Source organism: Gossypium hirsutum, chromosome A06, assembly GCF_007990345.1.
Source record: "Gossypium hirsutum isolate 1008001.06 chromosome A06, Gossypium_hirsutum_v2.1, whole genome shotgun sequence".
NCBI lineage: Eukaryota > Viridiplantae > Streptophyta > Magnoliopsida > Malvales > Malvaceae > Gossypium > Gossypium hirsutum.
The window spans coordinates 9,723,764-9,750,792 of NC_053429.1; the positions used below are offsets into that span (position 1 = coordinate 9,723,764).

The 27,029-nt window shown below is 31.9% G+C and overlaps 1 protein-coding gene across 1 annotated transcript; it reads left to right on the forward strand.

The window, feature by feature from the left end:
- Positions 1 to 10,751: 10,751 nt before the first annotated feature.
- On the forward strand, positions 10,752 to 16,745 carry LOC107962584 (putative clathrin assembly protein At5g35200). Its single transcript, XM_016899031.2, has 16 exons — positions 10,752 to 10,984; positions 11,572 to 11,696; positions 11,779 to 11,848; positions 11,998 to 12,095; positions 12,943 to 13,084; positions 13,177 to 13,277; positions 13,723 to 13,806; positions 13,944 to 13,994; positions 14,092 to 14,157; positions 14,237 to 14,302; positions 14,397 to 14,477; positions 14,584 to 14,661; positions 15,146 to 15,289; positions 15,495 to 15,570; positions 15,812 to 15,927; positions 16,102 to 16,745. The coding sequence occupies exons 2-16, from the start codon at positions 11,598 to 11,600 to the stop codon at positions 16,471 to 16,473; spliced, it is 1,644 nt and encodes a 547-aa protein (XP_016754520.2). The 5' UTR covers positions 10,752 to 10,984; positions 11,572 to 11,597; the 3' UTR covers positions 16,474 to 16,745.
- The last annotated feature ends 10,284 nt before the right edge of the window (positions 16,746 to 27,029 follow it).

Below are 27,029 nucleotides of genomic sequence, written 5' to 3' on the forward strand. Positions count from 1 at the left end.
TCGGGCCCGGGCAATTTGGGCTTCTACAATTATGTTTTTAATGCTTTAATATTTCATGAATTGTGTAATTGTCTTTGTGGATTTAATTAATGATGACTTGATGACGATTCGACAAAGTTTGATATCTCAAAACCCCGGTTAAACCTTAAGAATAGTTAGGATACAAATGTCATGACATTAGGGTTATGTGTGATCCCACGTAAGACCATGTCTGGGACATGGCATTGGCATCGATATGTGATCCCATGTAAGACCATATCTGAGATATGGCATTGGAATCGACATGTGATCCCATGTAAGACCATATCTAGGATATGGCATTGGCATCGATATGTGATTTCATGTAAGACTATGTCTGGGACATGGCATCGATATGAGACATCGTGTAAGACCATAGTTGGGCCATTGGCTTCAATCTGTGATCCCATGTAATACCATATCTGGGATATGGCATTGGTATCTTACTATGTGTATGAGATTTCCCGGGTATCCTTTAGTATTCCAAATGGTTCAACGGGAAAGTAAATAGGTACGTTAAAGAAGAGAAAGAGCATGTAAGTATTACGAATTATGTACAGGTATGTACATAAGTTATACGCATTAATTTTAAGATATGGTGAGTTCATAATTTCCATGAGAATATTTTTGTGAAAGTCTTGAGATTATTGGTCTATATTTGTGATGGACGAAATACATGATAAATTTGGTTGGCAATTGAGTGATTAGCTTTTGGGCCACATTTGAGTTATGATATAACATGTTTTATTCACACGAATTGTGATTCATCGGATACGTGAAAGAGGAAAGATTAGCATAATTGCCTATTAAAATGATTATGGGATGTTATGAGCTTTGAACAATTGAAAGATGTTAAAGTATATGCTCGAAATGTAAATACTCATATTTAATATGCATGTTTATTATGTGGTTTGAAATGATTTGTTAATTGTTGTAGTATGTTACAACGAAAGGGTTTCGATTTTTGGGCTAATGCCCGAATATGTTAAATTATGCTTATAAGTTGATAAAGCAAACGTTGTGACTAAATAAGAATTATAACCGTGAGATTTTGGTAAATTATAATACTTTGTGTTTGCATTGTTGAGTTATGATAAACACTTGGTAAGTTGTGAATGAGTAAGTTATACTGTGAGACTTAAATGACGTTTGTATGAATTTACATTATGTAAATTGTATGGTTGAGGTTGTTTATTATTTACATGCTAACTTACTAAGCTATATTATATAGCTTACTCCCTTTTCCTTTCCCATGTCTTATAGGGTTAATAAGCTAGCTCGGGTTGGAGATCATCGGAGATCCTATCACACTATCAAGCTATCACTACGGGTATTGATGAATTCAACTAGTTTGAGTCTATGACATGTATAGGGACTTGGTCTTTTGGTTATATGTGTTATTATTAATGTGGCCAAATGTGTTGGCCTATAATGGATTATTGTTCAAATTGTACATAACCACGAATGAATGGCTTATGTTGATTACAAGTTTATTCATATGTTAATGCCCTCTTGTGAATATGATGTTAATATGTTTTAATGGGCTAAGTATGATGTTTTAAGTATGATAAATGATGGCATGAGAATGACATATTATTATCTTAGTTGTGAATGTTTGGTTGCCTAAGCATGATATGTTTTGTGCCTTTTGAATTGATATGAGTGCATGTGTGAAAAAGGGTGGCAAATGGCTTGGTAAATAGCCTTGTTTTTGTCCACACGGGTAGACACACGGGCATGTGTCTAGGCCATGTATGACACATGGTCTGCCCCATGGGCATGTGATCCAGTCGTGTGTCCCCTACACCTTAATTGTTGCAAAACAGAATGCTCAGTATCGAGCACACGGGCAGAGACACGGGTGTGTGTCTCAGCCATGTAAAGGACATGGCCAAAGCACACGGGCGTGTGACTTGGCCGTGTGACTTCAAATTGTTGACGACGCCATAAACAGAGAGTTACACAGGTTAAGGACACGGGCGTGTGCGACCATACAGCCTGCCCACACGGGAGTGTCCCAAACCACATGGGCGTGTGACCCCTGTTTTGATGAAAAATTTTATAAGTGTTAGAAAGTTTTCTAAAGTTTTTAGTTTAGTCCCGAACCGCCTCTAATGCATGTTTTGAGCCTCGTAGGCTCGTCTAAGGGATGACATGAATGTTTTCGAAAAGTTTTAAATTTGAGTGGAAATTCATGTTCGGGTTTCGAATGTTTACTTATGTTTAAGTTCGGTAAAGCCTTGGACCCTAACCCGGTGTCAGATACAGGCAAGGGGTGTTACACTCCTCACTTCTCACTTTAGAGTCTTCAAACCCATCGATGTTTTCCCCATTTTTCCCATCCTCTTGATCAACCTTCTAACTATTTCCTCATCCCCATCTTGATAACCCTTCTGTTTTAGTCCCACACTCCCCACTTGACTAAATTCAATAGTATTATTCACCTATTTAACCCTCATTCAATCATTAGAACCCAAAAAAGTTATGTTCTTAATCCAACCTTTTTCCAAATCTACTACCAACATCACTACCCTTTTCTATTTCCATTCCCCTTCTCATCACTTGGGCCCTCATATAATCCCTAAATTTTGTTTTAGCCGATTCATCCTTACCCATCAAAATATCATTTGTATATTGTCTGAAAGTATGTCTAATACATCCGTAATTATAGTAAAAATAAAAAAGTTTTTCATATCTAATTTGTGCCTAAATTTCATCTTTATCTACGTTCAATTCAGTTCTTAAACGTAGAAAGCTTCTACCAATTCCATTTTTCTCCAATTTGGCTCCAATGATCTCAATGTTTTTCCTCAATAACCAATCTAAATAAAGATGATGGATTTGAACCCAAAATTGCATGGTAGAGAACTCTGACTCTGAAATTGCTATATCCCTATTCTAATACTGAAATTGAGTAGGGAATCCCATCACTGACTATGAACTATCCATCATAGCTCAATTCATCATTCTTTCCATAGCAAAAGAAACAATAAATATGTTGATACCAACCTCCCTAGACAACACCTTAAATCCCTTGAAGAATACTTAAAACCCCTTTGTGATTGAGCACCTTATCAGACTTCCCCACCACCATGAATCTTGTCAAAGCAAGACTCTGATCATTACAGCAAGACTCTGATCATCACCTTATTCTAAACAAATCTTTAAATCATCCATACTAGAACAACCCAACCCAGAAAACTAAGATTTTCTTTAACAGAAATTGAAAGTTAATGTCGAATAAGGGATTTCTTACCTTTTGCAAAAAAAATAGAAATCAATCAAGAAATATGGATCAAAACCTAGGTAACAAAAATAGACTCACAAAATTGAAGACTCAATATACTAGAGATTCAAAAGAAAACAAAAAACCCAAATCAAGAATACCTAAAGAGGCAAACTGAAAAATCGAAACAAGAAAATGTATCTGATATTAGACTCAATCAACTCACTCAAGAAGAGAAGAATGACTCTTATTTTGAGATAAAAATCTCATTTCAAAAAACAATAAATATAACCATATCTATGAAAACTCCCTTCTTAACATCCTTTTAATTAACCATAATAAAATATAGTAGTGGGTTATTTGTCAATTGTATTTTAAGTTGCAATTGAAAAGAAATGAACCTAAAAGATAATAATGGTGCATGCAAGAATTTGTTAGTTCAAAAATTTTTGCTATGTTTGGGGGGCATTATTCAAAGAGTGATCAACTATGAATCAATAGTACAATATATTATTCAAGTTCAACACATTCACTAAGTTGCAACCCAATCCTATACATTTAACTAGATCTACTCTTCCACTAAATTTTCCCTATTGAAATCTTAATTACAAATGGAATAAAAGAAATTTAACTAACTATGAAAGTTCTTTCTAGAATTTTGGATATTAATGTCAACCATGGAGCTATCAATTTTTATCTAAAATGTAAAAGAGTGAATCTTATTCACTTGTCTTTTGCAAATGACCTTCTAATTTTTGTGAAAGGGTTTGCAAATTTAGTCTTGGGTGTTTGGTGAATTATTGATGAATTCTGTGCTCTGTCAAGCCTCCAACTCAATTCTTCCAAGACTGAAGTCTTCATTATTGACTGCAAGCTCATTATTGAGAAAATTTCTGAGTAGCTCTCTATTATTGACTGCAAGCTCATTATTGAGAAAATTTCTAATAAACTTCATCAATGGTCTGCTCGACATCTAAGTTTCACAGGCAGAATTCAGTTAATTAAGGCTGTTTTATTTGGAATCCAAGCATTTTGGAGTAGGCAGTTTTTGTTGCCCTAGTCCTTGTTAAAGCAGGTTAATCAATTGTGTGCTAGGTTCTTCTAGAAGGGTAGCTAGGTTTAGTTGAAGGGATATCTGTTTACCTAAGTCTGAAGTAAGATTGGGATTGAAATAACTTGAGGAATGGAACCAATCTTGCATATTGCAGCTAGTTTGTTCCTTGCTTGCTTCAAAAGTGTCTCTTTAGGTTGCTTGGGTTCAGAATTATGTTTTAAGAGGGAGTTCTTTTTGGTTAGCTAAGCCAAATTCAGCCAACAACTGGAATTGGAAAATGATTTTAAGTCTTAAAGAGCTTGCAACAGCCTCTATTAGAAGTCTCCCTATAAAGATTATTGTGTCTTTTAGGATGCTTTGAGAGGAAGGAAGAAGGCAATTGAGGTTTCATGGCACAGATTGTTATGGTTCCCCCTCCATGTGCCAAAACATTCAATCATTTCGTGGATGGCTATTCTGAATAGATTGCCAACACGAGATAGGCTTTTCTTTCATAAGGTTATTTCTAAAAGAAATTGCCCATTGTACTCTTCTAGTCTTAAATCTTGGAGCCATATTTCCTTTGGATATGAATATTCTTGCAGTCTTTGGCAATTAATTCTGGAATTGTGTGGCATTGGAAGAATGGTTGGTTCGTGAGATCAAGAACTATGTTAAGTAGTAACTCATCTTAAGGGTAAGTCCCCCCTAACTTATTAAGTTGGCTTGGAATGCTAATATGCATTCCATCTCATGCAAAAGAAATGGTAGATTATTTGGTAGACCTACAACTTCTATGAATCATCTGTTAGCAAGAATTCGGGAAGTGGTCTGATGTCATCTTACTGGAAGACTTATTAATTCTTTGGATCATTATAATATGTAGCTTTGTTTGAACTGGAATTTGCTGAATTGATTTTTGTTTTTCTTTGCTCCTTTGGTTTGTTGCCTATAACATTGTTGTTCTTAGTTTTTTCTAGTAAGTTTATTGCTTATTGGATAAAATACAAATACTTATCCAAAAAATTTTGCAGCTAATACAAATTCCTATAATTAAGAAATAAGTGATCTCTTAATTCATACATAAAGCAATACACAAGTCTTCAATATATAAGTACTGTTATACTTCTGAATCTCTGGCTAGTATGATAATCAATACTCCTTAAATTTTAACAGATAAAGTACTTTATCTAATAGGCATAGAATAAAGAGAGATTCTTTATTTAAACTTCTTCAAAACTAACATCTTTCTAAATATTGTAAGTAGATCACATAGTCCTCTTCAAATAATATCATTGATTGAAAATTTTCACCAATCATATTCTCTAATATTGCTAATCCAAATATTCAAAAAATGTAATGAATAATCAATAATAGTTAGGTCAAAACTTACCAACAAATAATACAAAAATATAAAATAAGTTGCAACTAACAATATATATTAACATAGCGAGTTGCAACTAACAATATATTTTAACATAAAATTTATCTAATTTATCAATAATGGTTTTGATTCCTTTAAATAACTTTAGCCAAAAAAAATATTTACTTGGTTTATTATTCAACTAATTATATTTAAAAAATATTTATATTTATAATTTACATTTATTTTTAATTATATATTTAATATATTAATACTAACATATGTACAAAAAATACTATTAGTTATTAAAAGGGAAAAAATGATTATTTTTGTTATAACATAAAATATAAAGTGACTTATTATGTCAATTCACACTGTAAGAGTGTGGAAAGTTACCAAGACTAGAGTAGTTCACATTGTGGAAGGAGTGAAAAGTAGCTATACTTAAGAATTTTGAAAAGGTTATTGGGAGAAGTTTTAGCAGAGAATAAGGTTGTTTGTGTTCTTATCCACATTTACCTTAGTCTCCGAGTATAAGCATTGTGATAAGGTGGTAGATGTTAACCTATAGCATTTTTGGAGTTGACTAAAAAAGACTAGATAAAGGGCCTACAAATATGATAAATTGATGGATGTTGTTAGGGGTTCTTCCCAATATATCTTCCATAGATTGTGTGGGCCCACTAAGTATAATGTTTAAGCGAATGTGTGAAGCTGAGTTCCTCTGGCAAAGCAATAACAAGGTTGTGTTGCTAGGTCTTTAGAGTGGTTGATTGTTCTGGCAAAAAGTTTAAGGTATAGGTATAACAATTTCTAACTAGATTATAAATTTCATATAACAACTAAGAGGATATAAGTTTAAGTGTGCTTAAGCACGTATTTTTCTCCTATTTAAAAGTTTAGAGAGGAGGCATTGTATAAAACAAGATTTGGTTAAAATATGCTCCAAGTTCATGTACTATTTGTATATTTGGATTTTAAACCTCTATTTTTGTTTTAAGGAATTTAGTCACTATTTTTCCTTAAGAAAAGGAATTTAGTTATTCTTTTTTTATTATTTAAAATTGAAAGTACAATTTATAATTACTATTAACTTTTTTGGTTAAATTCAATTTCATTACAAATATTATTTTTTATTATGTGACCATTAAGTGAATGTTTTTTTATTCTAAAGTATTAGCCAAAAAATAAGAAAAAAATTTTAACAGAACTAACTATTAGACTTAATTTTTGAGATTTGAAAAATAAAAAAACTAAACTCTTAAAAATAAAAGCAAATGGATTAAATTGTAAAAGTAAAATAAAATATAAGGAAAGTCGAAAAGAAATTTGATAAAAACAAATACAAAATCATCTTCCAAACTTAAAATAATGCAAAAAAGAAGGAAATAAAAATGGTAAAATAAGATTTAAAAGAATAAAAAAAAAAAGCCGGTGCGTTGTCGTTCAACTAGGCATAGCTGGCAGCATTAGATTTTCTTGTTTCTAAGCGACTTCTTGTTGTAAAAGACAATTATGGTTCACCTCACTCTTCTATTAACTTTAAAAAAGAAAAGCTATAAATTTTCGAAACCAATGCTTTCTTTCAAAACTAATTTAGAACAAAAATATCAAAATCAAGAGAAAAAGATATCCACTACATTCCCAAAACAAACTATCCTCAACCTTAGGCTTTAAGAATCTTAATAAATTCTTAAATTTTACTTATTTTTAAATACAAATAAAATATTTGTTATATTGCTTTTTTTTTATGGATTCTATAATTATTGATACCATCATGTCTTTCCATATTTTCTTTACATATATATTTGCAATTAATATAATATATTAGAGGTATTCACAGTTTGGTTAAAATCGAATTAATTGATCAGTGGTCGAATTTAGTTTAGTTAGAGGTCAGTTAATAATTTTTTGAATTCAATTATCGAGTAATTTAGTTTGAAACAATTAAACAAATTAACCAATTAATTGAAATAAATAATATATGTTATATATATATATTATAACATTTGGTTGTTAACTTTCAAGACTTATGTGGTATTTCTAATGTCTTTTTTGTTGCTTTCACATCCGTTTAAAGTTTTCAAAACTATTTAAAAGAATGAACATTGTCAATGTATTTTTATATGTTTTATATTTATTTTAGCCAAAAGAAAAAATATATATCTAAATTTCGGTTAATTCAATAATTTTTTTATACATGATAGGAGTGTTCAAATAGTCAGTTCAGTTAATACCTGAACTGATTTACCATTAACTAAATTATTTGAAATGTAAAATTTTTTAATTATCAACTGAATCAAACTTTTTTTTCAAATACAATAACATAACCCAAATATTTTCTATTAATTCAGTTTCAGCTTCTCCTAATGTTGATTTTATCATGTTCTGATTATGATGTAAATGTAATTAGTGTTTCTTGCATTTGGTTGTTTATTCTTATTGATATGTTGTTTTATACTCTTTGTTATAAAAAATATCTATAATATTTGAGAATAAAACAAATAATAAAATTTAAAATAAAATTATAGTAGGTAATATGTTAATAAATATCTTATCTAACCAATGGTTGGAAGAAAAAGAAGCGGAAGTGAATTTCTTTCTAAATATTTAGACTATGTCTGAATTCTAAATACCACCCGACATGATTAATTCTATACTTAGATTGTGAACAATGGGGATTAACAATAAAAATAAATATTTTATACAATTTTATTTAATTATTCTAGCGTTACATATTTGTTGACTATTCAATCTCTAACATTAAACATATAATCATTATTATCATTGGTAAATTCTCCCTAATTATTTAAACATGTTAGTAAAATAATATATAATTAATTATAATTAAAAAATCATACATACTTAATTACTATAATTCTTTTACCACATAATCCTTTTGATATTTTTCATATTAAATATTTTTTTACAATATAAAAATGCATCAATTAAACTTATTTCATATATATTATAAAATTTATAAAAATAGAATAAAAATAAAATTAAAGCATATATATTTTTTAAGCAAATATATTGTGGGCATATAAAACATGTATATAATTTTTTTTAAATTAATTTAACTCAAATGATAAAAAAAATTTAATTTCAGATGATAAACTTTTTAAATATATGAGTGTCATGGTTAAACTGGATATTAATTTTATTGATAATTTATTTAAATTTTCTTTATAAAATAATAAATATTATGATGATTTTTATCGTTTTATATTTTTAAATAAAATTTATAAAAATTAATTCAATTCATAAAAACACCAATACTTAATGAAATTTAAAAATTTAAATATAATTTTTATATGAAAATTTTTAATTAGTGTACCATAATTTAATTATTTAAAATTAAGGTAAGCTATGAAAATAGTTTTTTTTGTTTGTCTCAGATTACATTTTAGTCATTTATATTTGAAATATTAAATTTTAGTCACTTATGTTATCATGTTGTAACATTTTAGTTACTGAGTTTTAATTGCGATTAACGGTGTAATGATAAGCTGGCATGGCATGGCATGGCATGGCATGTTAAATAATAACGGTGTAACGATAAGCTGACGTGGCATATTAAATAATTATTCCAAATGGAAATTTTAGGTTAAATTATACAATTAGTCCCTATATGTTTTTTTTGTTTTGAGCAATTTAATTTTTTTCTTTTATGTTCTTTGAAATTTCCTCTTCTTCTTTTTTTCATTATTTTCTCCCTCTATTTTCTCCATTCTTTATTTATTTTAACATAGTTTTTCTATGTTTTCCATTTATTAAAACTAGTCCTTATGCTTTTTTTTGAACAATTTAAATTTTTTTATCTTTTTCTTTGTTTCTTTCACATGATTCCTAAATTGAATTTCACTCAAAATCGAATATCAATAATTCTTAATCAAATCTCAATTTAAATATAACCTAATTTTGAAACTAAAATTGGATCTAACTAACCAATATAAAAAATTATATCCTTAATCAAATCAAAACATAAATTGAATTCCTTATATTCAAAATAATTTTTTTTCATTTCCAAACTTTTACAGAATCGTGTAGATTAATCATTTCTTTTTCTTTTATTTACTAACAAATAAAATTAAGTAAATGATAAAATTGATTTAAACCTTCTTGGATATTTCCAAGCAAGCTTGATTAGTAGCCGAGCATGGATGAACCAAAGAGGGAAAGAGAGCATGGAACAAAACTAGTTTGGGTAAAGTTGAAGGCCAGTTTCGTATTTTGGTCATTTTAGTCATTGAGAGTGTAGAGCTTGTTTGAAGAATCCGTAAAACAATGTAATTCTGAGAGGGCGAGAATGTTGTAGGTAAGATAGATAAGGTGGTCGTGGGGGTTGGTTAGGAGGCTAAGGGAACGAGCTCAAGAAACTTTGTTGAGTGTGGACTATCATAAGTTACGACTGACGAGGTCTTCGAATGAGGCGAGTTTGTAGACTTGGTTATTGAGAGATCCAAATTGGCTTATTAAAGCAATGATGGACGATGAGGATTTGTAATTATAATGTGAAAATATGCGAAGCAAGTTTTATTTTAGTTTTTTGCTTTTGCCTTTCCTTTTTTCATGAACATACAAAAATTTTATCAAATGGAAAACATAAAAAAATCTAGGTTAAAAAAAGATGAAGAAGAGAGGAAAGCAGAGAAAGAAGCAGAAGAGAATGGAAAAAAAGAAAAAAAAAGTTAAAAGAACATAAAAGTAAAAATTAAATTGCTTAAAATAAAAAAAATATGGGTATCAATTGTATAATTTAACTTAAATTTTTTTGAAATAATAAATTAACGTGCCATGTCAGCTTAACATTACACCGTTAACAACAATTAACGGCTTAGTGACTAAAATATTACAACATATTAACGTAAGTGATTAAAATATAACATTTTAAATATAAATAACTAAAATGTAATCTGAAGTAAAAAAAAAATTACTATTTTAATATTCTACCCTAAAATCCGACATACATTTGCAATAGCAAGAAAAAGAAAATTGGGAAGCGGGCGCAGCACATGGTAATGGGAGCGAATGTAGAGTAAGAAAACCCGGCATAATATTTACTAACCAATTCGGCTGTACAATTTCTTACAATGCCGTATTTTCTGACAGATCATAGAAAAAAAAAACCCAAAAATCTAGAAAAAAAAAGAAAAAGAAAAAGAATTAAATATTAACAAATTCCAAAATTTAAAAAGAAAATTAAAAAGAATAAAAAAATAGCGACGCCGACGACCCAACCAAATACAGCAGAAACTCAGCTCATTATTTGTTCGACTTTTCTTTGCTGTCTCTAGAAGACCAAAATTCCACCCACCAATTTTTCTCTCTGTTTCAGCATCTGGTAAAACTTTTTATTAAGCTCCTTGATCTCTTTTTTTCTTCAATATATTCTGCTTTATATTGTGATAACTCTAGACTTGTTGATCGATTGTCTTCTCTCTTTTTCTTTTTCTTTTTCATTTTTCTTTGGTTAGATTTTTTTTTGGTAGTAAGTCAAAGGTGGGTACTTTTCGTTTGATTGAATTTTGAAGCTTTTCAGCTTCATTTTCGTTTTTATGTATTTTTTTTCTTCTTTCGCTTTCTGGGTTTCGTTTTGATTGGTTGTTTTTATTATTGTGTGGTATGGTTTCTTTTTATGGCATCAGAAGTGAACTTTTGCTGGGGATTTGTTTGAATTTCTTAATTTCCATATTTGAGTGTATGCTTTTGTTTGTGATGGGAATTTCTCAAATTGTGCTTATTGGTATGATTAGATCTTAATTGGTGTTTTGCAAATGTCAAGAGTTGAGGATAAAGTCTATGTTTTTAATGATCTAGGAAGTAATATTTATATTTGATGTTCTAAGATGAACTTTATTGCATGGTTCAAGTAAAATTTATGTTCTATGAAGGGGAGTAATGTTGTTTAAATATATATTTTTTGGTTAGAATTTTTTGATTGAGAGGAAGGTAGAATGTCTGGCGGAGGCACACAAAATAGCTTGAGGAAAGCACTCGGAGCCATCAAAGATACCACCACCGTTTCGTTGGCTAAAGTCAATAGTGATTATAAGGTGGATTTTAGTAACAATAACCATCAAGATGGTTATTTCAACTATGGGTGATCCTTTGATTTTGGATTTTTGCATTTTGCAGGAATTGGATATTGCTATAGTAAAGGCCACAAATCATTATGAACGCCCAGCAAGGGAGAAAAACATTAGAGGTGTGTACTGGGTTTTTGTTTTGCATTTTTTTATCCTTTCTGAGGTGGATGGTGATGACATTATTTAATTCAAGTTTTGATCTGCTCATAGAAAGAGCACTTTATAGATGACTTATATATATAAGATTTGCTCTCTTCCCTTTCTGCAGCAATTTTCGCCGCCATTTCAGCTACTAGGCCTCGGGCTGATGTTGCCTATTGCATCCATGCTCTTGCAAGGCGGTTATCAAGGACACATAATTGGGCGGTATGTTTATATTGCCAATATGAGTTATAACATGAGTTACTGAAAAAATAAAATTCTGGCTATACCGTTAGAGAGGAAGTATTAATTAACTACTAAGATATCTGTTATGTGTTTGTGTGTGTGTGCCCAAACGAGTATATTAATGCTTTCTATAAGCTTTAAAAAGTATTTAAAGTTATCTACGACCATCAGTATTGAACTTGTAATATGTACCAAGGGACCGTCTGATTCATCAACAATCCCATCTCTTCCATCATGTTACATTTCACATTTAAAATTTCGGGATGTTTCTTGTACTGAAAAGAAACTGAAGACAAGCAAAGGTTTCAGTTCTGAAGAAGCTGAGCATCAATTTTGTGCTTGATAGAAATATATGATCTGCTGCAATTTTCTAGCACCTAGACTAAGGTGCCTAATTATGATAGAATCTATATTAAGGTAAATTTAACTTTGAATGGTTCATATTCTTTGATGCGATTTATATAATTTTCATGCTCTATGCCTTCATTGTTTTAAAGAATAAAATTCTGACTAGTAAAATTTTGATTGCATCATATGCCAGAAACTTGCTGGAATTGCAAGTTTCACTTACATCTTTTATCAAGGGAGTTGTACATTCAAAACTTGGGACTTAGGTTACCATTTTGAATATGAAAACATAAGAGAGATGATCTATTTATGGATTCTTTATTAACTTGATGGTGATTGGAATATGAAGAATATTGTTGAGCTTCAATGAAATTTGGTTAGTTTGATCGGGAACCCGATCTCTGCAATCATTAACGATTATATTTTAATTCATGGATGTTGGTGAAATTTGGTTGACTGAATTTTGTTTGGCATTTAGGTTGCATTGAAAACTCTAATAGTCATTCATCGTGCTCTGAGGGAAGTGGATCCCACATTTCATGAAGAACTCATTAATTATGGAAGAAGTAGAAACCATATGCTTAACATGTCTCATTTCAAGGATGATTCCAGTCCAAACGGTACCTTAACTTCTCTTCTGAGAATCCATGCTATTAATTTTAATAAATTTGTAGTTCCTTGTTTATGAAATCCTTAACCATCTGCTGCACAGCTTGGGATTACTCTGCCTGGGTTCGCACTTATGCCTTATTCTTGGAGGAGAGGCTGGAATGTTTTCGTGTCTTGAAGTATGATATTGAGATGGACCGCCCAGTAAGAAGCTTATGCATAATCTTTGTTCTTTATTCTACTTCCTTTTAATTTTATCTCTTACAATTTTCATTTGAGAGGCATTTTGTTACCATTTTTGTAATGGCTTTTCTGCAACATCATAGGTAGTATTTGGTATGGCACTTCTACTTTTTTCATGCTTCATTCCATGGTACCACATATGGTTTTTTAACCTATCATATAAAAAATTGCATTAAGTTTCAAAACTTCCGTCCTGCATCCCTTTGTAATATCCTCTAGCTTTTAGTGCCAAAAAGCTCGATTGCACGTCTGTAACTGGGCTTCAAGTTTGACTAACTGAAACTACCCTGTGAACACCTTATTTTTGTCATTATCTTGTTAGAATTGTAACTATGTATCTGGTAGGCTCTTTAATTTTATAGAAACTGAACTGTATGGCATATTCATAGATTAAATCTTCTTGCAGAGAACCGAAGATTTAGACACTGCAGAGTTGCTCGAGCAGCTGCCAGCTTTGCAACAACTTCTTTTTCGTGTTCTTGGCTGTCTGGTGAGTATTTAATGCCTCTTGTATACATGGATATGGCTTGGGAAATGGTGTCTTCTTGTGTTAATTGCATATTTCGTTGTACCTCCAATTTTTTGTTTGCTTTATTTAGTGGGAGTATTAACTGATATTTTGTGCAGCCACAAGGTGCAGCTGTTCATAATTTTGTTATCCGGTTGGCACTTTCAATGGTATGTTACTTTTTAAACATACTACCACTCTCCATATTTGTAGAGTGAATTTGGAGATGACATTTTCTTCTTTTTGTCCTTTTGTCATTTCAAACAGGTTGCTTCCGAAAGTATCAAAATTTATCAAGCTATAAGTGATGGTACAGTCAATCTTGTAGACAAGGTAAGCTTTGGTCTTAATCTAAATAAGCTGCTTTTCTATTTAGTGAACCATGTGTATTTGATGATCTGAACAATGACAGTTCTTTGAGATGCAACGTCCTGATGCTTTGAAGGCTTTGGACATATACCGGAGATCTGGGCAACAGGTAAATTGCTGTGCCAGTATTTGCAAAAGTCGTCTCCTTTTGTGAATGAGGTGGATTTCAAACTCTGGAGGAATTTAACACTTTCTGTTTTCAGGCAGAGAGGCTTTCAGAATTTTACGAAGTATGTAAAAGTCTGGATGTAGGGCGTGGAGAAAGGTTTATTAAGATAGAGCAGGTTAGGATCCTCCACCTTTGGTGCCTTCTGAAACTGATTTGCTTGTCCTTGAATTCTAGTCACATGTCATCATAAAACTGATTTTCTTTTGGTGTCTATGCTGAAGCCTCCTTCATCGTTTCTACAAGCCATGGAAGAGTATGTAAGAGAAGCTGCACGGTCTTCTGCAGTTCGCAAAGATCAGGTCTTGAAATTCTGTGGAATTGGTTTTTGTTTGAACAACAAGATAATTTATTTCATTTTATATATTTCTATGCCTTTGTGATATAAGATATGTATGTATTTGTAAACATCATCCTGAATAGTTTATGAATTTATAAAAATAGTTTTATTTGATTGATTTGTGGAAAGTAAAGCAATCTGATTTTTAGTTATGAAAAGTAAGCCAAGAAAGTGATGTTTGCCCATTTCCTTGAATGAATGATGATTCACCCATTTGTGCAGATCTAGACAATTACATTTAAAAAGTAAATAAAATATGAGGATCAACCAATGTTCATTCTTCCATCCATTGAGTTATTTCTCATATATTGTAGTCTATTACCATCTCTATGATATACGTTGTGACTATTTATATAAAAGTCCTGTTTGAAGTGTTACTACTTTCTGTTTGTTTTACTAAAGTTTGCAAGTATTGCTGTTAATACTTTTTATTTTCGAACTAGCAGGCTGACAAACCCAAGGAAGTGTTGGCCATTGAGTACAAGAAAACCCCAGAGGAGCAGGAGAAACGTTCACCATCACCTCCTCCTCCTGAACCAGAAAAAGTGGAGAAAGTGGAAGAGCCTACTGTTGAACCTCCTGATTTGTTGGTAACTTCCAGTCTTTTTTCTTTTCTTGTTACTGACTATATTGTTATATGAGAACTTGGCACATCATTTTTTCTAGTTTAATGATGAACTTTGTAGTCTCTTTTTGTTCTTGCTACCTACTATAGTTTTATAAGAGAAATTGGCAGTTCATATGTTTTTTTTTCTAACCAGTTTCATTTGGATGCTCTTTTGTTTTTTTTGCTAGGGTTTAAATGATCCTGTCCCAGTTGCTTCAGAATTAGACGAGAAGAATGCCTTGGCATTGGCTATTGTTCCTGTTGGTAAGTGAAAATTCGTTCCTTTTTGATAATTCAATTACAGACAGCATAAGACTTTAACAACTCACTTTTCTACTGGTTTTAACCACATAACACTAATATGAATGGTTTCAAATTTTTATTACATCTTTGAATTTATAAGCTCCCAAGCGATTTCTCTTATATCGTTTTAAGTTGAACCAATTGTGCTTCAATGGTTTATTTCTTGTTGGGAAATGTGCTTATGTTTCCCATGGTATTCCAGCCGAGCAAACAACTGCTGCTGCCGCTCCTATTCCAGCAAATGGTAATACAAGCTGGGAATTAGCACTTGTCACTGCTCCAAGCTCAAACGAAAACGCCACTGCCGCTAGCAAACTGGTACTTTGATTATCTCCTCATATGAACCTCTCAAATTGTGTGCTATATTAGAAGGGTACCTCATAATGTTTTGTTCAGGATTATAAACATGTCTGCTTCATTCATTGGTAACAACACATAACGTGGTATGCATGCACATCTCACTGACACTATTTTAATTGTATTAATTAAAAGGCTGGAGGACTCGATAAGCTTACACTGGACAGCCTATATGACGATGCAATCAGAAGAAGCAACCAGAACGTTAGCTATAATCCATGGGAAGCAGCTCCCATGTCTGGTGCTATGATGCAACAACCGATGCATGACCCCTTTTATGCCTCCAACATGGTTGCTGCTCCACATTCAGTCCAGATGGCAGCAATGGCCAATCAGCAGCAGGCTTTTATGTTCCAGCAGCAGCAACAGCAGCAGCAGATGATGATGGCGGCCGCCCCACAACAGCAGCCTTCAAATCCATTCGGCAATTATGGAGCCCCTGTACACCCTTACAGCTCAGGTATGCCGGTTCAAACGTACAATCCATATACAGGAGGTCTTATGTAGATGCGTTGCACGAAGAGCACGTTTTATATCTTGAAGCAAAGGAAAAAAAAAAAAGAACTGTGAAACTTTGTCAGTTGTGAATTTTGAGCTTGGGAAATGCTTGAAGAAAAGGAAATTGTGTACCATATGTTGTGAATGTGTCGTAGTTAGCTAGATTAAGATTCTTTGTTAAATAATTAGTGAGAGAGAGAGGGAGAGAGCATTTTGTTATTGATTGTTTTCATTGATCAAGGTTGGTAATAATGCTTATAGACTTGGTAACTTTTTTATCATTATTATTTTTTGTTTCTCTAAAACCTATCAATTGTTGATGCTGAATCCGGAGCTTTAACCTGTCTGTTTCCTTCAGAATTGTCCCCTTTTGGTTCTTTTAAGGTTGTAGATGATAGAAATTATTTATAACATTTTGAACTTTGCATGATGAGGAGGCATGCATGAGTATTGGAACTGAAAATCATCATCATTACTACTATTATTATTTAAAAAGAAAAAGAAAGGAAATATGAAGGGGACCAGAAAGGCAGAGCATGTAACTTAACATGCAAGAAAAAGATTGAAGTTTGATTGAAAGGAACATAGGTTTACTACAATAATTATGGTAATTTACATCAGGCTACTAATCATTGATGAAATAATTTAAACATATGCATCATTCACTTTTGAACACAATTATCTTAAAGTTTTAACAAGTTGATACTGTATTTAAATATATGTTGGACGGTACAATTTAAATAATTTTAAGAAATATGGGATAGATAAATTTCTAGTTTTAAGTACGGGTTGTTGTAACTTATGAGGCAAGGAAACTGATAAATCTAGCGTAATGTATACGTATAGAAGTAAATGTGTAAGAAAAAGACAAGTTTGATGGAAAGGAATGGAGCTTATCATATTATTATTGTTAGGCTACTAATCATTGTAGAAATGAAATGGACATTCCATCAACAATTACATGTGTGTTTGCAATTATTTATTCAAATTTTATTGCAATCCTTTTCTTCTCCAATATTCATTTGTGTACACATCAAGGAATTTTATCACCATCTTCTTAATTGATTCGCTTTAGTTCATAAGGTTGAATGAGTGGTTGGCTAGAGATATTAAAGTTTTAATCGAAAGAACGAGGAAATAAATCTTGTAATATCTTTATAAAATCACGACTTCTTTCATATATTTTATTAGCGATGATATTTTATTTCTCAAAGAATCCTTTACGAAAATTGATGATTATCTCTCTATTACTTCTCAATACCAATTCTCTTGAGTTGAGCTCTGCCTTGATTGGTCGCACTAAGTCAACTTGGACACTCCTTGATTTGATTAATACCACATTACCAATAGGACTTAAACGATTGGGTTATTATGAAGTACCAAACTCTTTATAAAAGTCTCTCCTCTTCACCAAATACGACCAAGAATTTATTATTACCAAAAACTCTATGCACACTTCGTCAAGCACCTAGAAAACTCCTAATAGCTCTCAGCCCTACGATGCGAACTATGTTGAAATTTAGGGGTGGGCAAAACTCGATTTGATTTGAAAAAAATCAAAAAAAATTCGAATTTCGAGTTAATTAAATCAAGATATTCGATTTATTCAAATTATTTAAGTCAACTCGAAAAACTAATTCAAGTTTCAAGTTCGAACCAAGTTGAATTTTACAATTCGAATAACTCGAATAACAGATTGGTGTAAATACCCTTTTGGTCCCTATCAAGTTTTGAAAATGAGTAAATTGGTTTCTCTCAACACAAATTACAAAAAAAAAATCAAAATAATTATTAAAATTCAAAATTTATATATTTTTAAAAACTATAAAAATTTCAAAAAAATACTATAATATATATTTAAAAAATTTAAAAAAAAATTCTAGAATAAAAATTTTGGGAGCTAAATAAGTTAATTAATGATTCAAGTTTATGTATTTTATTATTATTATTTAGTTTTGAAAAAGTTTTCAAATATATATGATTTCAAAGGTATGTGCTCTATCATGGAATGAGTTTTACTGTAACAAGATTTTAAGTTGACATGTTTAATTTTTTTTAATTTGACTTGATTCGATTTGACTCAAATTTCATTTCACTTGACTCGACTCGAAAAAATTCAAATCGAGTTAGGATGATAAAATATGATTCTTTAACTCAATTAACTGGAATTTTTTTCACTCGATTCAATTAAACGCTCACCCCTATTGAAACCTTGTGAAAACTTTTGCTAATAAATCTTACATATTAACAAGTGACATTGTCTATGAGAAAAAAAGCAAAAAATCATGTTTCTACTCCTAAGAATGATATCTTCCAAAACTTAGAATACATTCGAGAGCAATATTAGCCAACTTTGTTCCCCTAATAGTAGAACCCTAGTGGTTGGAATGGCCAAGGTTGTCTTGATTATGGTGAACTATACAATCCATGTTTTTCTCAATTAGCTCACCAAAGTTGTAGATATGATCCCTTACAAGTTCTGGAAAATCACCCATAGAGTATTATCGCCAAAATCCCTAGGTGGAAATTCTCTTTATAGCTACTGTTTGGTAATAGTAAGAGCTACAAGCCTATAATGAATGCCTTTAAGCCCACTTGCATCCTCAACATGAAGAATATCAATCGACGACCATCTCATCAAGGCAATTTAAACATGCTTGAGATGAAAAGCCATGGGGTTAAGAATAACAATGTAACATCTCTTTTTCAGTGAAATCAGAACAGTGGTTTCAGGACCACAAATCCAAAGTCGGAAGAAAATTTATTTTAATATTATTTTATGGTTTACAGTATGATAAAAATATCGTATGAAAAATTCGTTAAGAAATTTTACCGTTTACATGCCTAGCTTGATAAAAAGGACTAAATTATATAAAGTGCAAAAGTTAAATTCTAGTAGCTAAAGATATCAAATTGTAACAGCTCGTTTTCAGTGAATTTAAAATAGTGGTTTCAGGACCACAAATCTGAATCTGAAAGAAATATTATTTTAATATTATTTCATGGTCTGCATTATGATAGAACTATCGTATGAAAATTTTGTTAAGAAATTTTACTGATTTCATGTCTAATCTGATAAAAATGACCAAATTGCGTAAAATACAAAAGTTGAATTCTAGTAGCTAAAGGTACCAAATAGCTATGGAATTCAAAATTGGAGGTCCTTATATGGCAAATAGACCATTTAGAGGAGTTAGTAGATAAGTGTGATGATTCATTATTGGAAATTTAAGAAAAGAAAAGGATGAAATCGGAAAGTAAAAGATAAAAAGATGGTAAATAATAAAATAAAACAAAATATCATCATTTTATCATCTTTCTTGAATAAAAGACATGGAAACCCTAGTTTTAGGTGTTGAGTTCAAGCAAGTTGTTTTGGCTTAATTAGATCCGAATAGATCAACAACTGAGTTAGATGTGGAAAAGAAAAAGTAACGGATTAGTAGATTTTGTGTACACGAACATTGTCGAGGTAGGTTCGTGTAACTAAATTGAGAATTTATACGTGTTACTTGAATTGTATGTATGTGATTTTATTATTTTCATGCATATGAAATTATTCACATATCCGAAAATGATTGACAAGTATTAAATCCCATTTGAACAAATGAAATTTGATGGATACGGGGTTCTCAAATTGGTTGTGGTCCTGCATGTGTTGCGGACACACTATAGCTCACAAGAGCGTCCCCATAATAGCTCTCATGAGCACCCCAATATTGGCTCTCTTAAGCTTCCTAATATATGGCTCTTACGAGTTTCTCGTTAATAGCTCTTATGAACATCCCAGTTTGGTTGTGATTCTACATATGTTGCAGACACACCACAACTCTTATGAGCGTCCCGATAATTGGCTCTCTTGAGCTTCCTGTTTATGGCTCGTATGAGCTTCCTGATAATTGGCTCGTAAGGGCTTCCTATTATATGGCTCAAAAGAGCTTTTCGATTACATGCTCATATGAGTATTCCTCAATATGAATTGACGAATATTATATGAATTGACGGATTACAATCTTGTACACCTAGTGTGTACTACCCGTATATCCATCGATAATTTTAAATGATTCAACAGGCAAGATCTTGATATGAAATAATGCGAGTACGAAATGGATTATTTCTCGTATATGCCTGAAATACATGAAAATGATGTTACTTGATATGTTGAAAAATGAGATGAGAGATACATGTGTATGAAACTTGCTTGATGACTATGTACATTTGTGATTATGAGTTGTCATATGAATTACATAACTAACATGTTTGATGAGGATATGTGTTTAGGCATTTGGCCAATTTGATTTGAGCATGTTTAGTTCGTTTACCATAATTGTGATTAAGTGGTAAGTTAAATTTCATGTTATACAAACTCACTAAGCATTAAATGCTTACTCTATTTTATTTCCCTGTTTTATGGTAATTTGGAAGCTCGTTGAGTTGGAAGCTTGGTAGAGATATCTCACACTATCCATCAGCTCATTTTGGTATATTTAGTAAATTAACTTTGGTTATAATGGCATGTATAGGTTAATTAGCCAATATTGGCATGCAAATGTTTTGGTTATAACTAGCCATTGGAATGGCTTGTGATGGATATATTTTGATGTGTATATATAAGGCTATAACATGTTTGGAGTGTGTTTAAATGGTTGATTGTTAGAAATCATATTGACATATTGATGATTAATTTGAGTTAACATATTTGATAAAATATGCATATATGTGAATTTGATCAGTTGGGTAAGTTTGTATATTTGGTTGTATGAAGTATTATGTCATGTATAAGACTTGGTTTTGGCTTGATTTAAATGTCTTGTATTGGCTTGTAAATGTGTTAAAATGTTAATATAGGTGGAAGGCAAGTTTGGGTGAGAAATATGACTTAGAAATGGCCTTAATTCGTTCACACGAGCAGAGACACAGTCGTGTGTCTCAGCTGTGTGTGACACACGGCCATGCACATGGACTGTATCTCTTGCATCTTTAAAATTTCAAAACAGAATGCTCAAAATTTCTCACACAACCTGGCACACAGGCGTGTGGCTTGGCCGTGTGACCCAAGTCAGTAAGCTCCTATATTTTGACACAGGCTGGGACACAGCCATGTGTCCCTACTTTGAATGTCCACACGGCCTGAGACACAGGTGTGTCTCTTAATTGTGTGAGACACACAGCCTGGCCACACGAGCGTGTGTCCTCTGTACTTTAAAAAATTTTAATGTTTTCTGAAAATTTTTCTGAGTACCCGGATTAGTTCTGACATATTTCTAACATGTATTTTGAGCCTTGAGAGTTTTTATAAGGGACAATATGATTGGTTTCTAATTTGAATGCTAAATAATATGAAATGTCTGTTACACGATCTATAAACTCTGATAATGCTCTGTAACCCTGTTCTGGTAACAGATACAGGTTAGGGGTGTTACATTTATTGGTATCAGAGCTACGATTCATTCGATTCTCAGACTAATGTAGCATAGACGAGTCTAGCTATACATGCCATTATATAACTTGTGATAGAGTGATATCTCCTGACCATTTTAAAACATGTTTTTAATATAGCAATGTCATCCAATCGAGTTGATTTTGAAAAAGCTGAGAGCAATACTCAAGTTTCAGTTTAAAGAGTAGCCTCAATTAGTAGAAGGCCCGTATTTGAGGGCTGAGGAGGAGAGGCAAACGAAACCTTCTTCCAAATGATGAATGAGTGGTTTACAAAATTTATAACAAATCTGGCTGTGCAACAACCTCCACCCCCTCCTGTTCCTCAAATAGTTCCCGATATTCCAAAAAGTACAAAACTTATTAGAATCGGTAAGCCACTTGTTGATAAAATCTGTAAATATGGTGCTGAAGAGTTTAGAGCTACAACTGATGATGATCCAGAAAGAGCTGAATTTTGGTTAGAAAATATCATCAGAGTTCTTGATGAATTGTCTTGTTCACCGGATGAATGTTTGAAATGTGCTGTATCTCTGTTAAAAGATTCAGCCTACCGATGGTGGAACACCTTAATTTCTATTATACCAAAAAGATGATTACATGAGAATGTTTCCAAACTGAATTTCGAAAGAAATATATCAACCAGAGGTTCCTTGATAAAAAATGTAAAGAATTCCTAAAACTTAAACAAGGCCGCATGACTATATCTGGATATGAACAGAAATTTGTTCGATTAAGTAAATATGCTAGAGAATGTATCCCGACTGAGACCGTAATGTGTAAGTGATTCAAAAAGGGTTTAAATGAATATATAAAATTGTTAGTGGGGATTCTAGAGCTGAAATAATTAGTTGTACTTGTTGATCGAGCATACAAAGCTAAAGAGCTTAGTAAAGAGAAAAAGCAAGCCGATATGGAAGCTAAAACTTCAAGTAAAAGATTTACGGGAAAGTCATACCAGTCAGCCTCGAAGAAAAAAAAGAAGTTTCATAATTGTTTTACTACCTCTTTGGGATATTCTAGTAGGGACAGAGGTACCCGATGCTTCAGTCCAAAATCTCAAGCTACATCTGTAGTGAGCGTGGGTAGTGTTAGAAACACCAAACCTAGGTGAAAACACTGTAATAAATTACATTTTGGTGAATGTAGAATGAAGAGTGGAACATGTTTTAGATGTGGTTCCTATGACCACTATCTCAGAGAGACTGCCCAGAGAAACATGAAAAAGATACTGATCAGACTTCAAGGGAGAGCAATACTGCTACGAGAGGAAGGCCACCTCGTAATCTTGGCAATTTAAGTGGTAGTCGTGGTGTGACGAAAGGTTCCACTATAGGATCCGAAGCATGAGCACCAGCAAGAATATATGCTATTCGTGCACGTAAAGATGCCTCTGCACCAGACGTTATTACTGGTACATTTTCTCTTATTGATACTGATATTACTGCTTTAATTGATCCCGGTTCAACTTATTCATACATTTGCACGAATTTAGTGTCTAGTAAAAATTTACCTGTTGAGTCCATTGAATTTGTGGTTAAAGTATCAAACCCCCTAGGCCAGTATGTGATGGTGGATAAAATATGAAAAAATGTCTGATAATGATACGAGGTTACTGTTTCTTGGCTGATTTGATGTTATTACCGTTTGATGAATTTGATGTGATTTTGGGTATGAACTAGTTAACTCAGCATGATGTCGTGGTAAATTGCAAACAAAAGCATATTGTGTTGAAATGTCAAAATGGTGAAATGCTTTGTATTGAATCAGATAAAATGGATAGAAATATGTCAGAAAAGGTTGTGATGCTTACCTTACTTATGTGTTGGATACCAAAGTGTCTGAATCAAAGATTAAATCAGTGTCAGTAGTCTGTGAGTATCCTGATGTGTTCCCAGAAGAGTTATTCTGATTACCGTCAGTTAGAAAAGTTGAATTTACTATAGATCTTGTACCAAGAACAACACCGATATCTATAGCACCCTACAGAATGGCTCCTATAGAGTTAAAAGAATTGAAAGCACAGTTGCAAGAATTGACTGACAAGGGCTTTGCTCGACCTAGTTTTTCAACTTGGGGTGCAACAGTTCTATTTGTTAAGGAAAAAGATGGATCCTTGAAATTATGTATCGATTATCAACAGCTTAACAAAGTTACTATCAAGAATAAGTATCCACAACCTCGTATTAATGACTTGTTTGATCAATTAAAAGGTGCCACCATATTTTCAAAGATTGATCTTCATTCTAGTTATTATCAGTTACGAGTAAAAGACTCGGATGTGCTGAAAACAACATTCAGAACTAGGTACGGACATTATGAATTCATTGTGATGCCGTTTGGTTTAACTAATGCACCTGCGGTATTTATAGATCTAATGAACAAAATTTTCAAACCATACTTGGATGGATTTGTGGTGGTATTTATTGATGATATTTTGGTATATTCCCAAGATGAAAATGAACATGCTGATCATTTGAGAATTGTTTTCCAAACATTGCGAGAAAAACAATTATATGCTAAATTTAACATATGTGAATTTTGGCTTTGGGAAGTTGGTTTTCTGGGACATATAGTGTAATGACCCAAAATTTATGGTTATTGAAAAGTGTATTTTTGGGTCTCCGTTTTCATAAAACAGATTCATAATTATTTATTAAAAATATTTACAAAGTTAGTTGTGTGGTTAATTAAGTTTTGATTAGGTGAATTTGTTTAAATTAAGAGTTATTAGGTGTAAGGACTAGATTGTATATAGGATAAAAATTGAATTTTAGATGGTAGAAAAGTGAATGGACTGAATAAGTAATTAATTCAAAAGTTGACAAGTGTATGGTAATAGTGAAATACATTTGTAAAAATAATAATCATATGTATAAAATAATAATACATGTATTGCTTATTATTTAAGTATTATATATTATATTATAACATAATAATAATATAATAAACATAAAATAAAAATAAAAGAAACAAAAGAATAGAAAAAGAAAGAAGCATAAACGAAATAGAGAAGAGAGAAAAGAAGAAAAAGAAAGGGAAATTTAGGGTTTTAAGTTCAAAGCTTGATTGGCAAGTCAATTTAATTCCTAGAACAAAATACTACTTGATTTATGTTGAAATTTTTGAAATCAATGGATTTTTAGATGTTGTTCATGTTGAATAAATTGAAGTATTAACTGTTAAATTGATAGAACTTCAAGTTAGAATTGAGAAAAAGATTAAATTGTAAAAAAATGTAAGTTTTGAAGTAATAGGGACTAAATTGGAAAATTTTAAATTTAGGGATTTATGATGAAATTAGAGAGTTAAATTTAGTTTTAAGTGGTAATTGAATGAAAATATAGAATAAATTGTGAAGAAAATAAAGTTAGTTTTGGTTAGGGACAAAATTAGAATTTATGCAAAAGTTGAATATAAATTGAAATATTCAATGTGAAATTGTGTGTATTGATGATTTTTAATTGTTTCAATTCCGTAGCTAACGTCGTGCCGAAAACTTCAGCTAAGGGAAAGGAAAAAGTCAACGATGAGTGACTTGGATATTACGGTTTGTATTTCTATAATCCGAACTTAATAATTAATTGTTAAATTTATTACTTGATGTGTATGGTAAGTGGATTGAGGTTAGTAATTGATATTGTGAAATTGAATTGAACTGTATTGATTTTATGAGCATATGAGAATATTTGAATTGGAATGAATATTGTTTGAAATTGAAAACTGAATTGAAACCCTATTAACTGCATCGAGTTGAGTCGGATATAGTTGGCAAGCTATAGGATTGGAAATGTTCAGGGATACTTCGACTTTGAGTCGTTAGGACACCGGTGTCAAACTATTACTTTGGATAAATTTGATGAGGTACTAGGTACCAACTTACTTCGGCATGGCCAATGAGACACTAGGTGTCAACTTATTACTTCGAATTATCCAATGAGGTACTGGGTGCCAAACTGGTGTGTTTTGGTTGGATCCGTATATCTGTTGGAGTCCGAGTCGTGTTAATAGGGGTAAATAAATGAATTGACAATTATGAAATTGGAATGGGATATGGAATTGAATTATTCAAATGAAAAGCATGAATCATGGATTCATGGAATGGATATTGATATTGAAAATGAATTTTGTATCCTATTGAGAAAAGCTATTTGAATAGAAATTATGAGATTGAAATACCAAGAGATAAGAATTGAAAGTTTTATGAATGATGTGTTTATGAAATTGATTATTTGTTTGAATGATCTTTGTTATGTGTGATTAGATATATGAATATTATAAATTCTTGCTTAAAATGTATTCAGATTATAGAAGTACAATTGAGTTTATATTTAGCGTACAGTTTGTTTTCCTGCGCAGGTTAGGTACTTAAAGTTGATCGTCGAATCAACATCCACAACGATCCTGATCTCAAAACATGGTGAAGTTTATTTCTTTTTGGTAATGGCATGTACCTAGGATGTTTTATGTTGGTCATTTTAGAAAATATTTGTAAATGATATTATAAGATGATATTGGCTGGTTGTATACAAATATATATGTTATGTTGAGCTAAATATGTGATATGTTTAAGTTGATACCTAAGTGGATATGAATATAGGCAAAAATTAGCGTTGAAATGGTATAAATATTTGAGTTAGCTTGAATGATGTTTTAATGGATTGTTTGGACAATATATGTGAAGTACCTATAAGTATACATTGGATAAGCCATTAGGTTGATAGTTTTGGCATGTTTTTAAGGTGTTTGATCGTGTTTTAAAGTGGTTAAACGATTGAATTTTTAGGTTGCTTGTTGTTTTAGTTTTTAGGGTTGGTAAACTTGATGTTAAAGGTTCATTTTGAGTCCACACGGCTAGCACACGAGCATGTGCTTCGGCCGTGTGAAAACTGCACCTAATTTTTGAAAAATAAATTGACGATACGGCCTAGCACACGGGTATGCGGTTTGGATGTGTGAGGTAAGTCAGAGAGTTATACGAGTAGAACACAGCTTGAGGCACGAGCATGTCACAGGGTCACACGGGCATGTCCTTTGGCCACACGGGCGTGTGTGCCTTGCACCTAGGAATTTTTTTTGAAAGTTCACGAAAAATTCTCTAAGTTTTCGATTGAGTCCCGATTCGT

Excerpts from the sequence above, each read along its gene's own strand:
- LOC107962584 (XM_016899031.2), top strand. The coding sequence starts at position 11,598 with ATGTCTGGCGGAGGCACACAAAATAGCTTGAGGAAAGCACTCGGAGCC. Across the intron at positions 11,849-11,997 it reads AAGGGAGAAAAACATTAGAG|CAATTTTCGCCGCCATTTCA; the intron begins GTGTGTACTGGG and ends CCCTTTCTGCAG. Across the intron at positions 14,662-15,145 it reads CTGCAGTTCGCAAAGATCAG|GCTGACAAACCCAAGGAAGT; the intron begins GTCTTGAAATTC and ends TCGAACTAGCAG.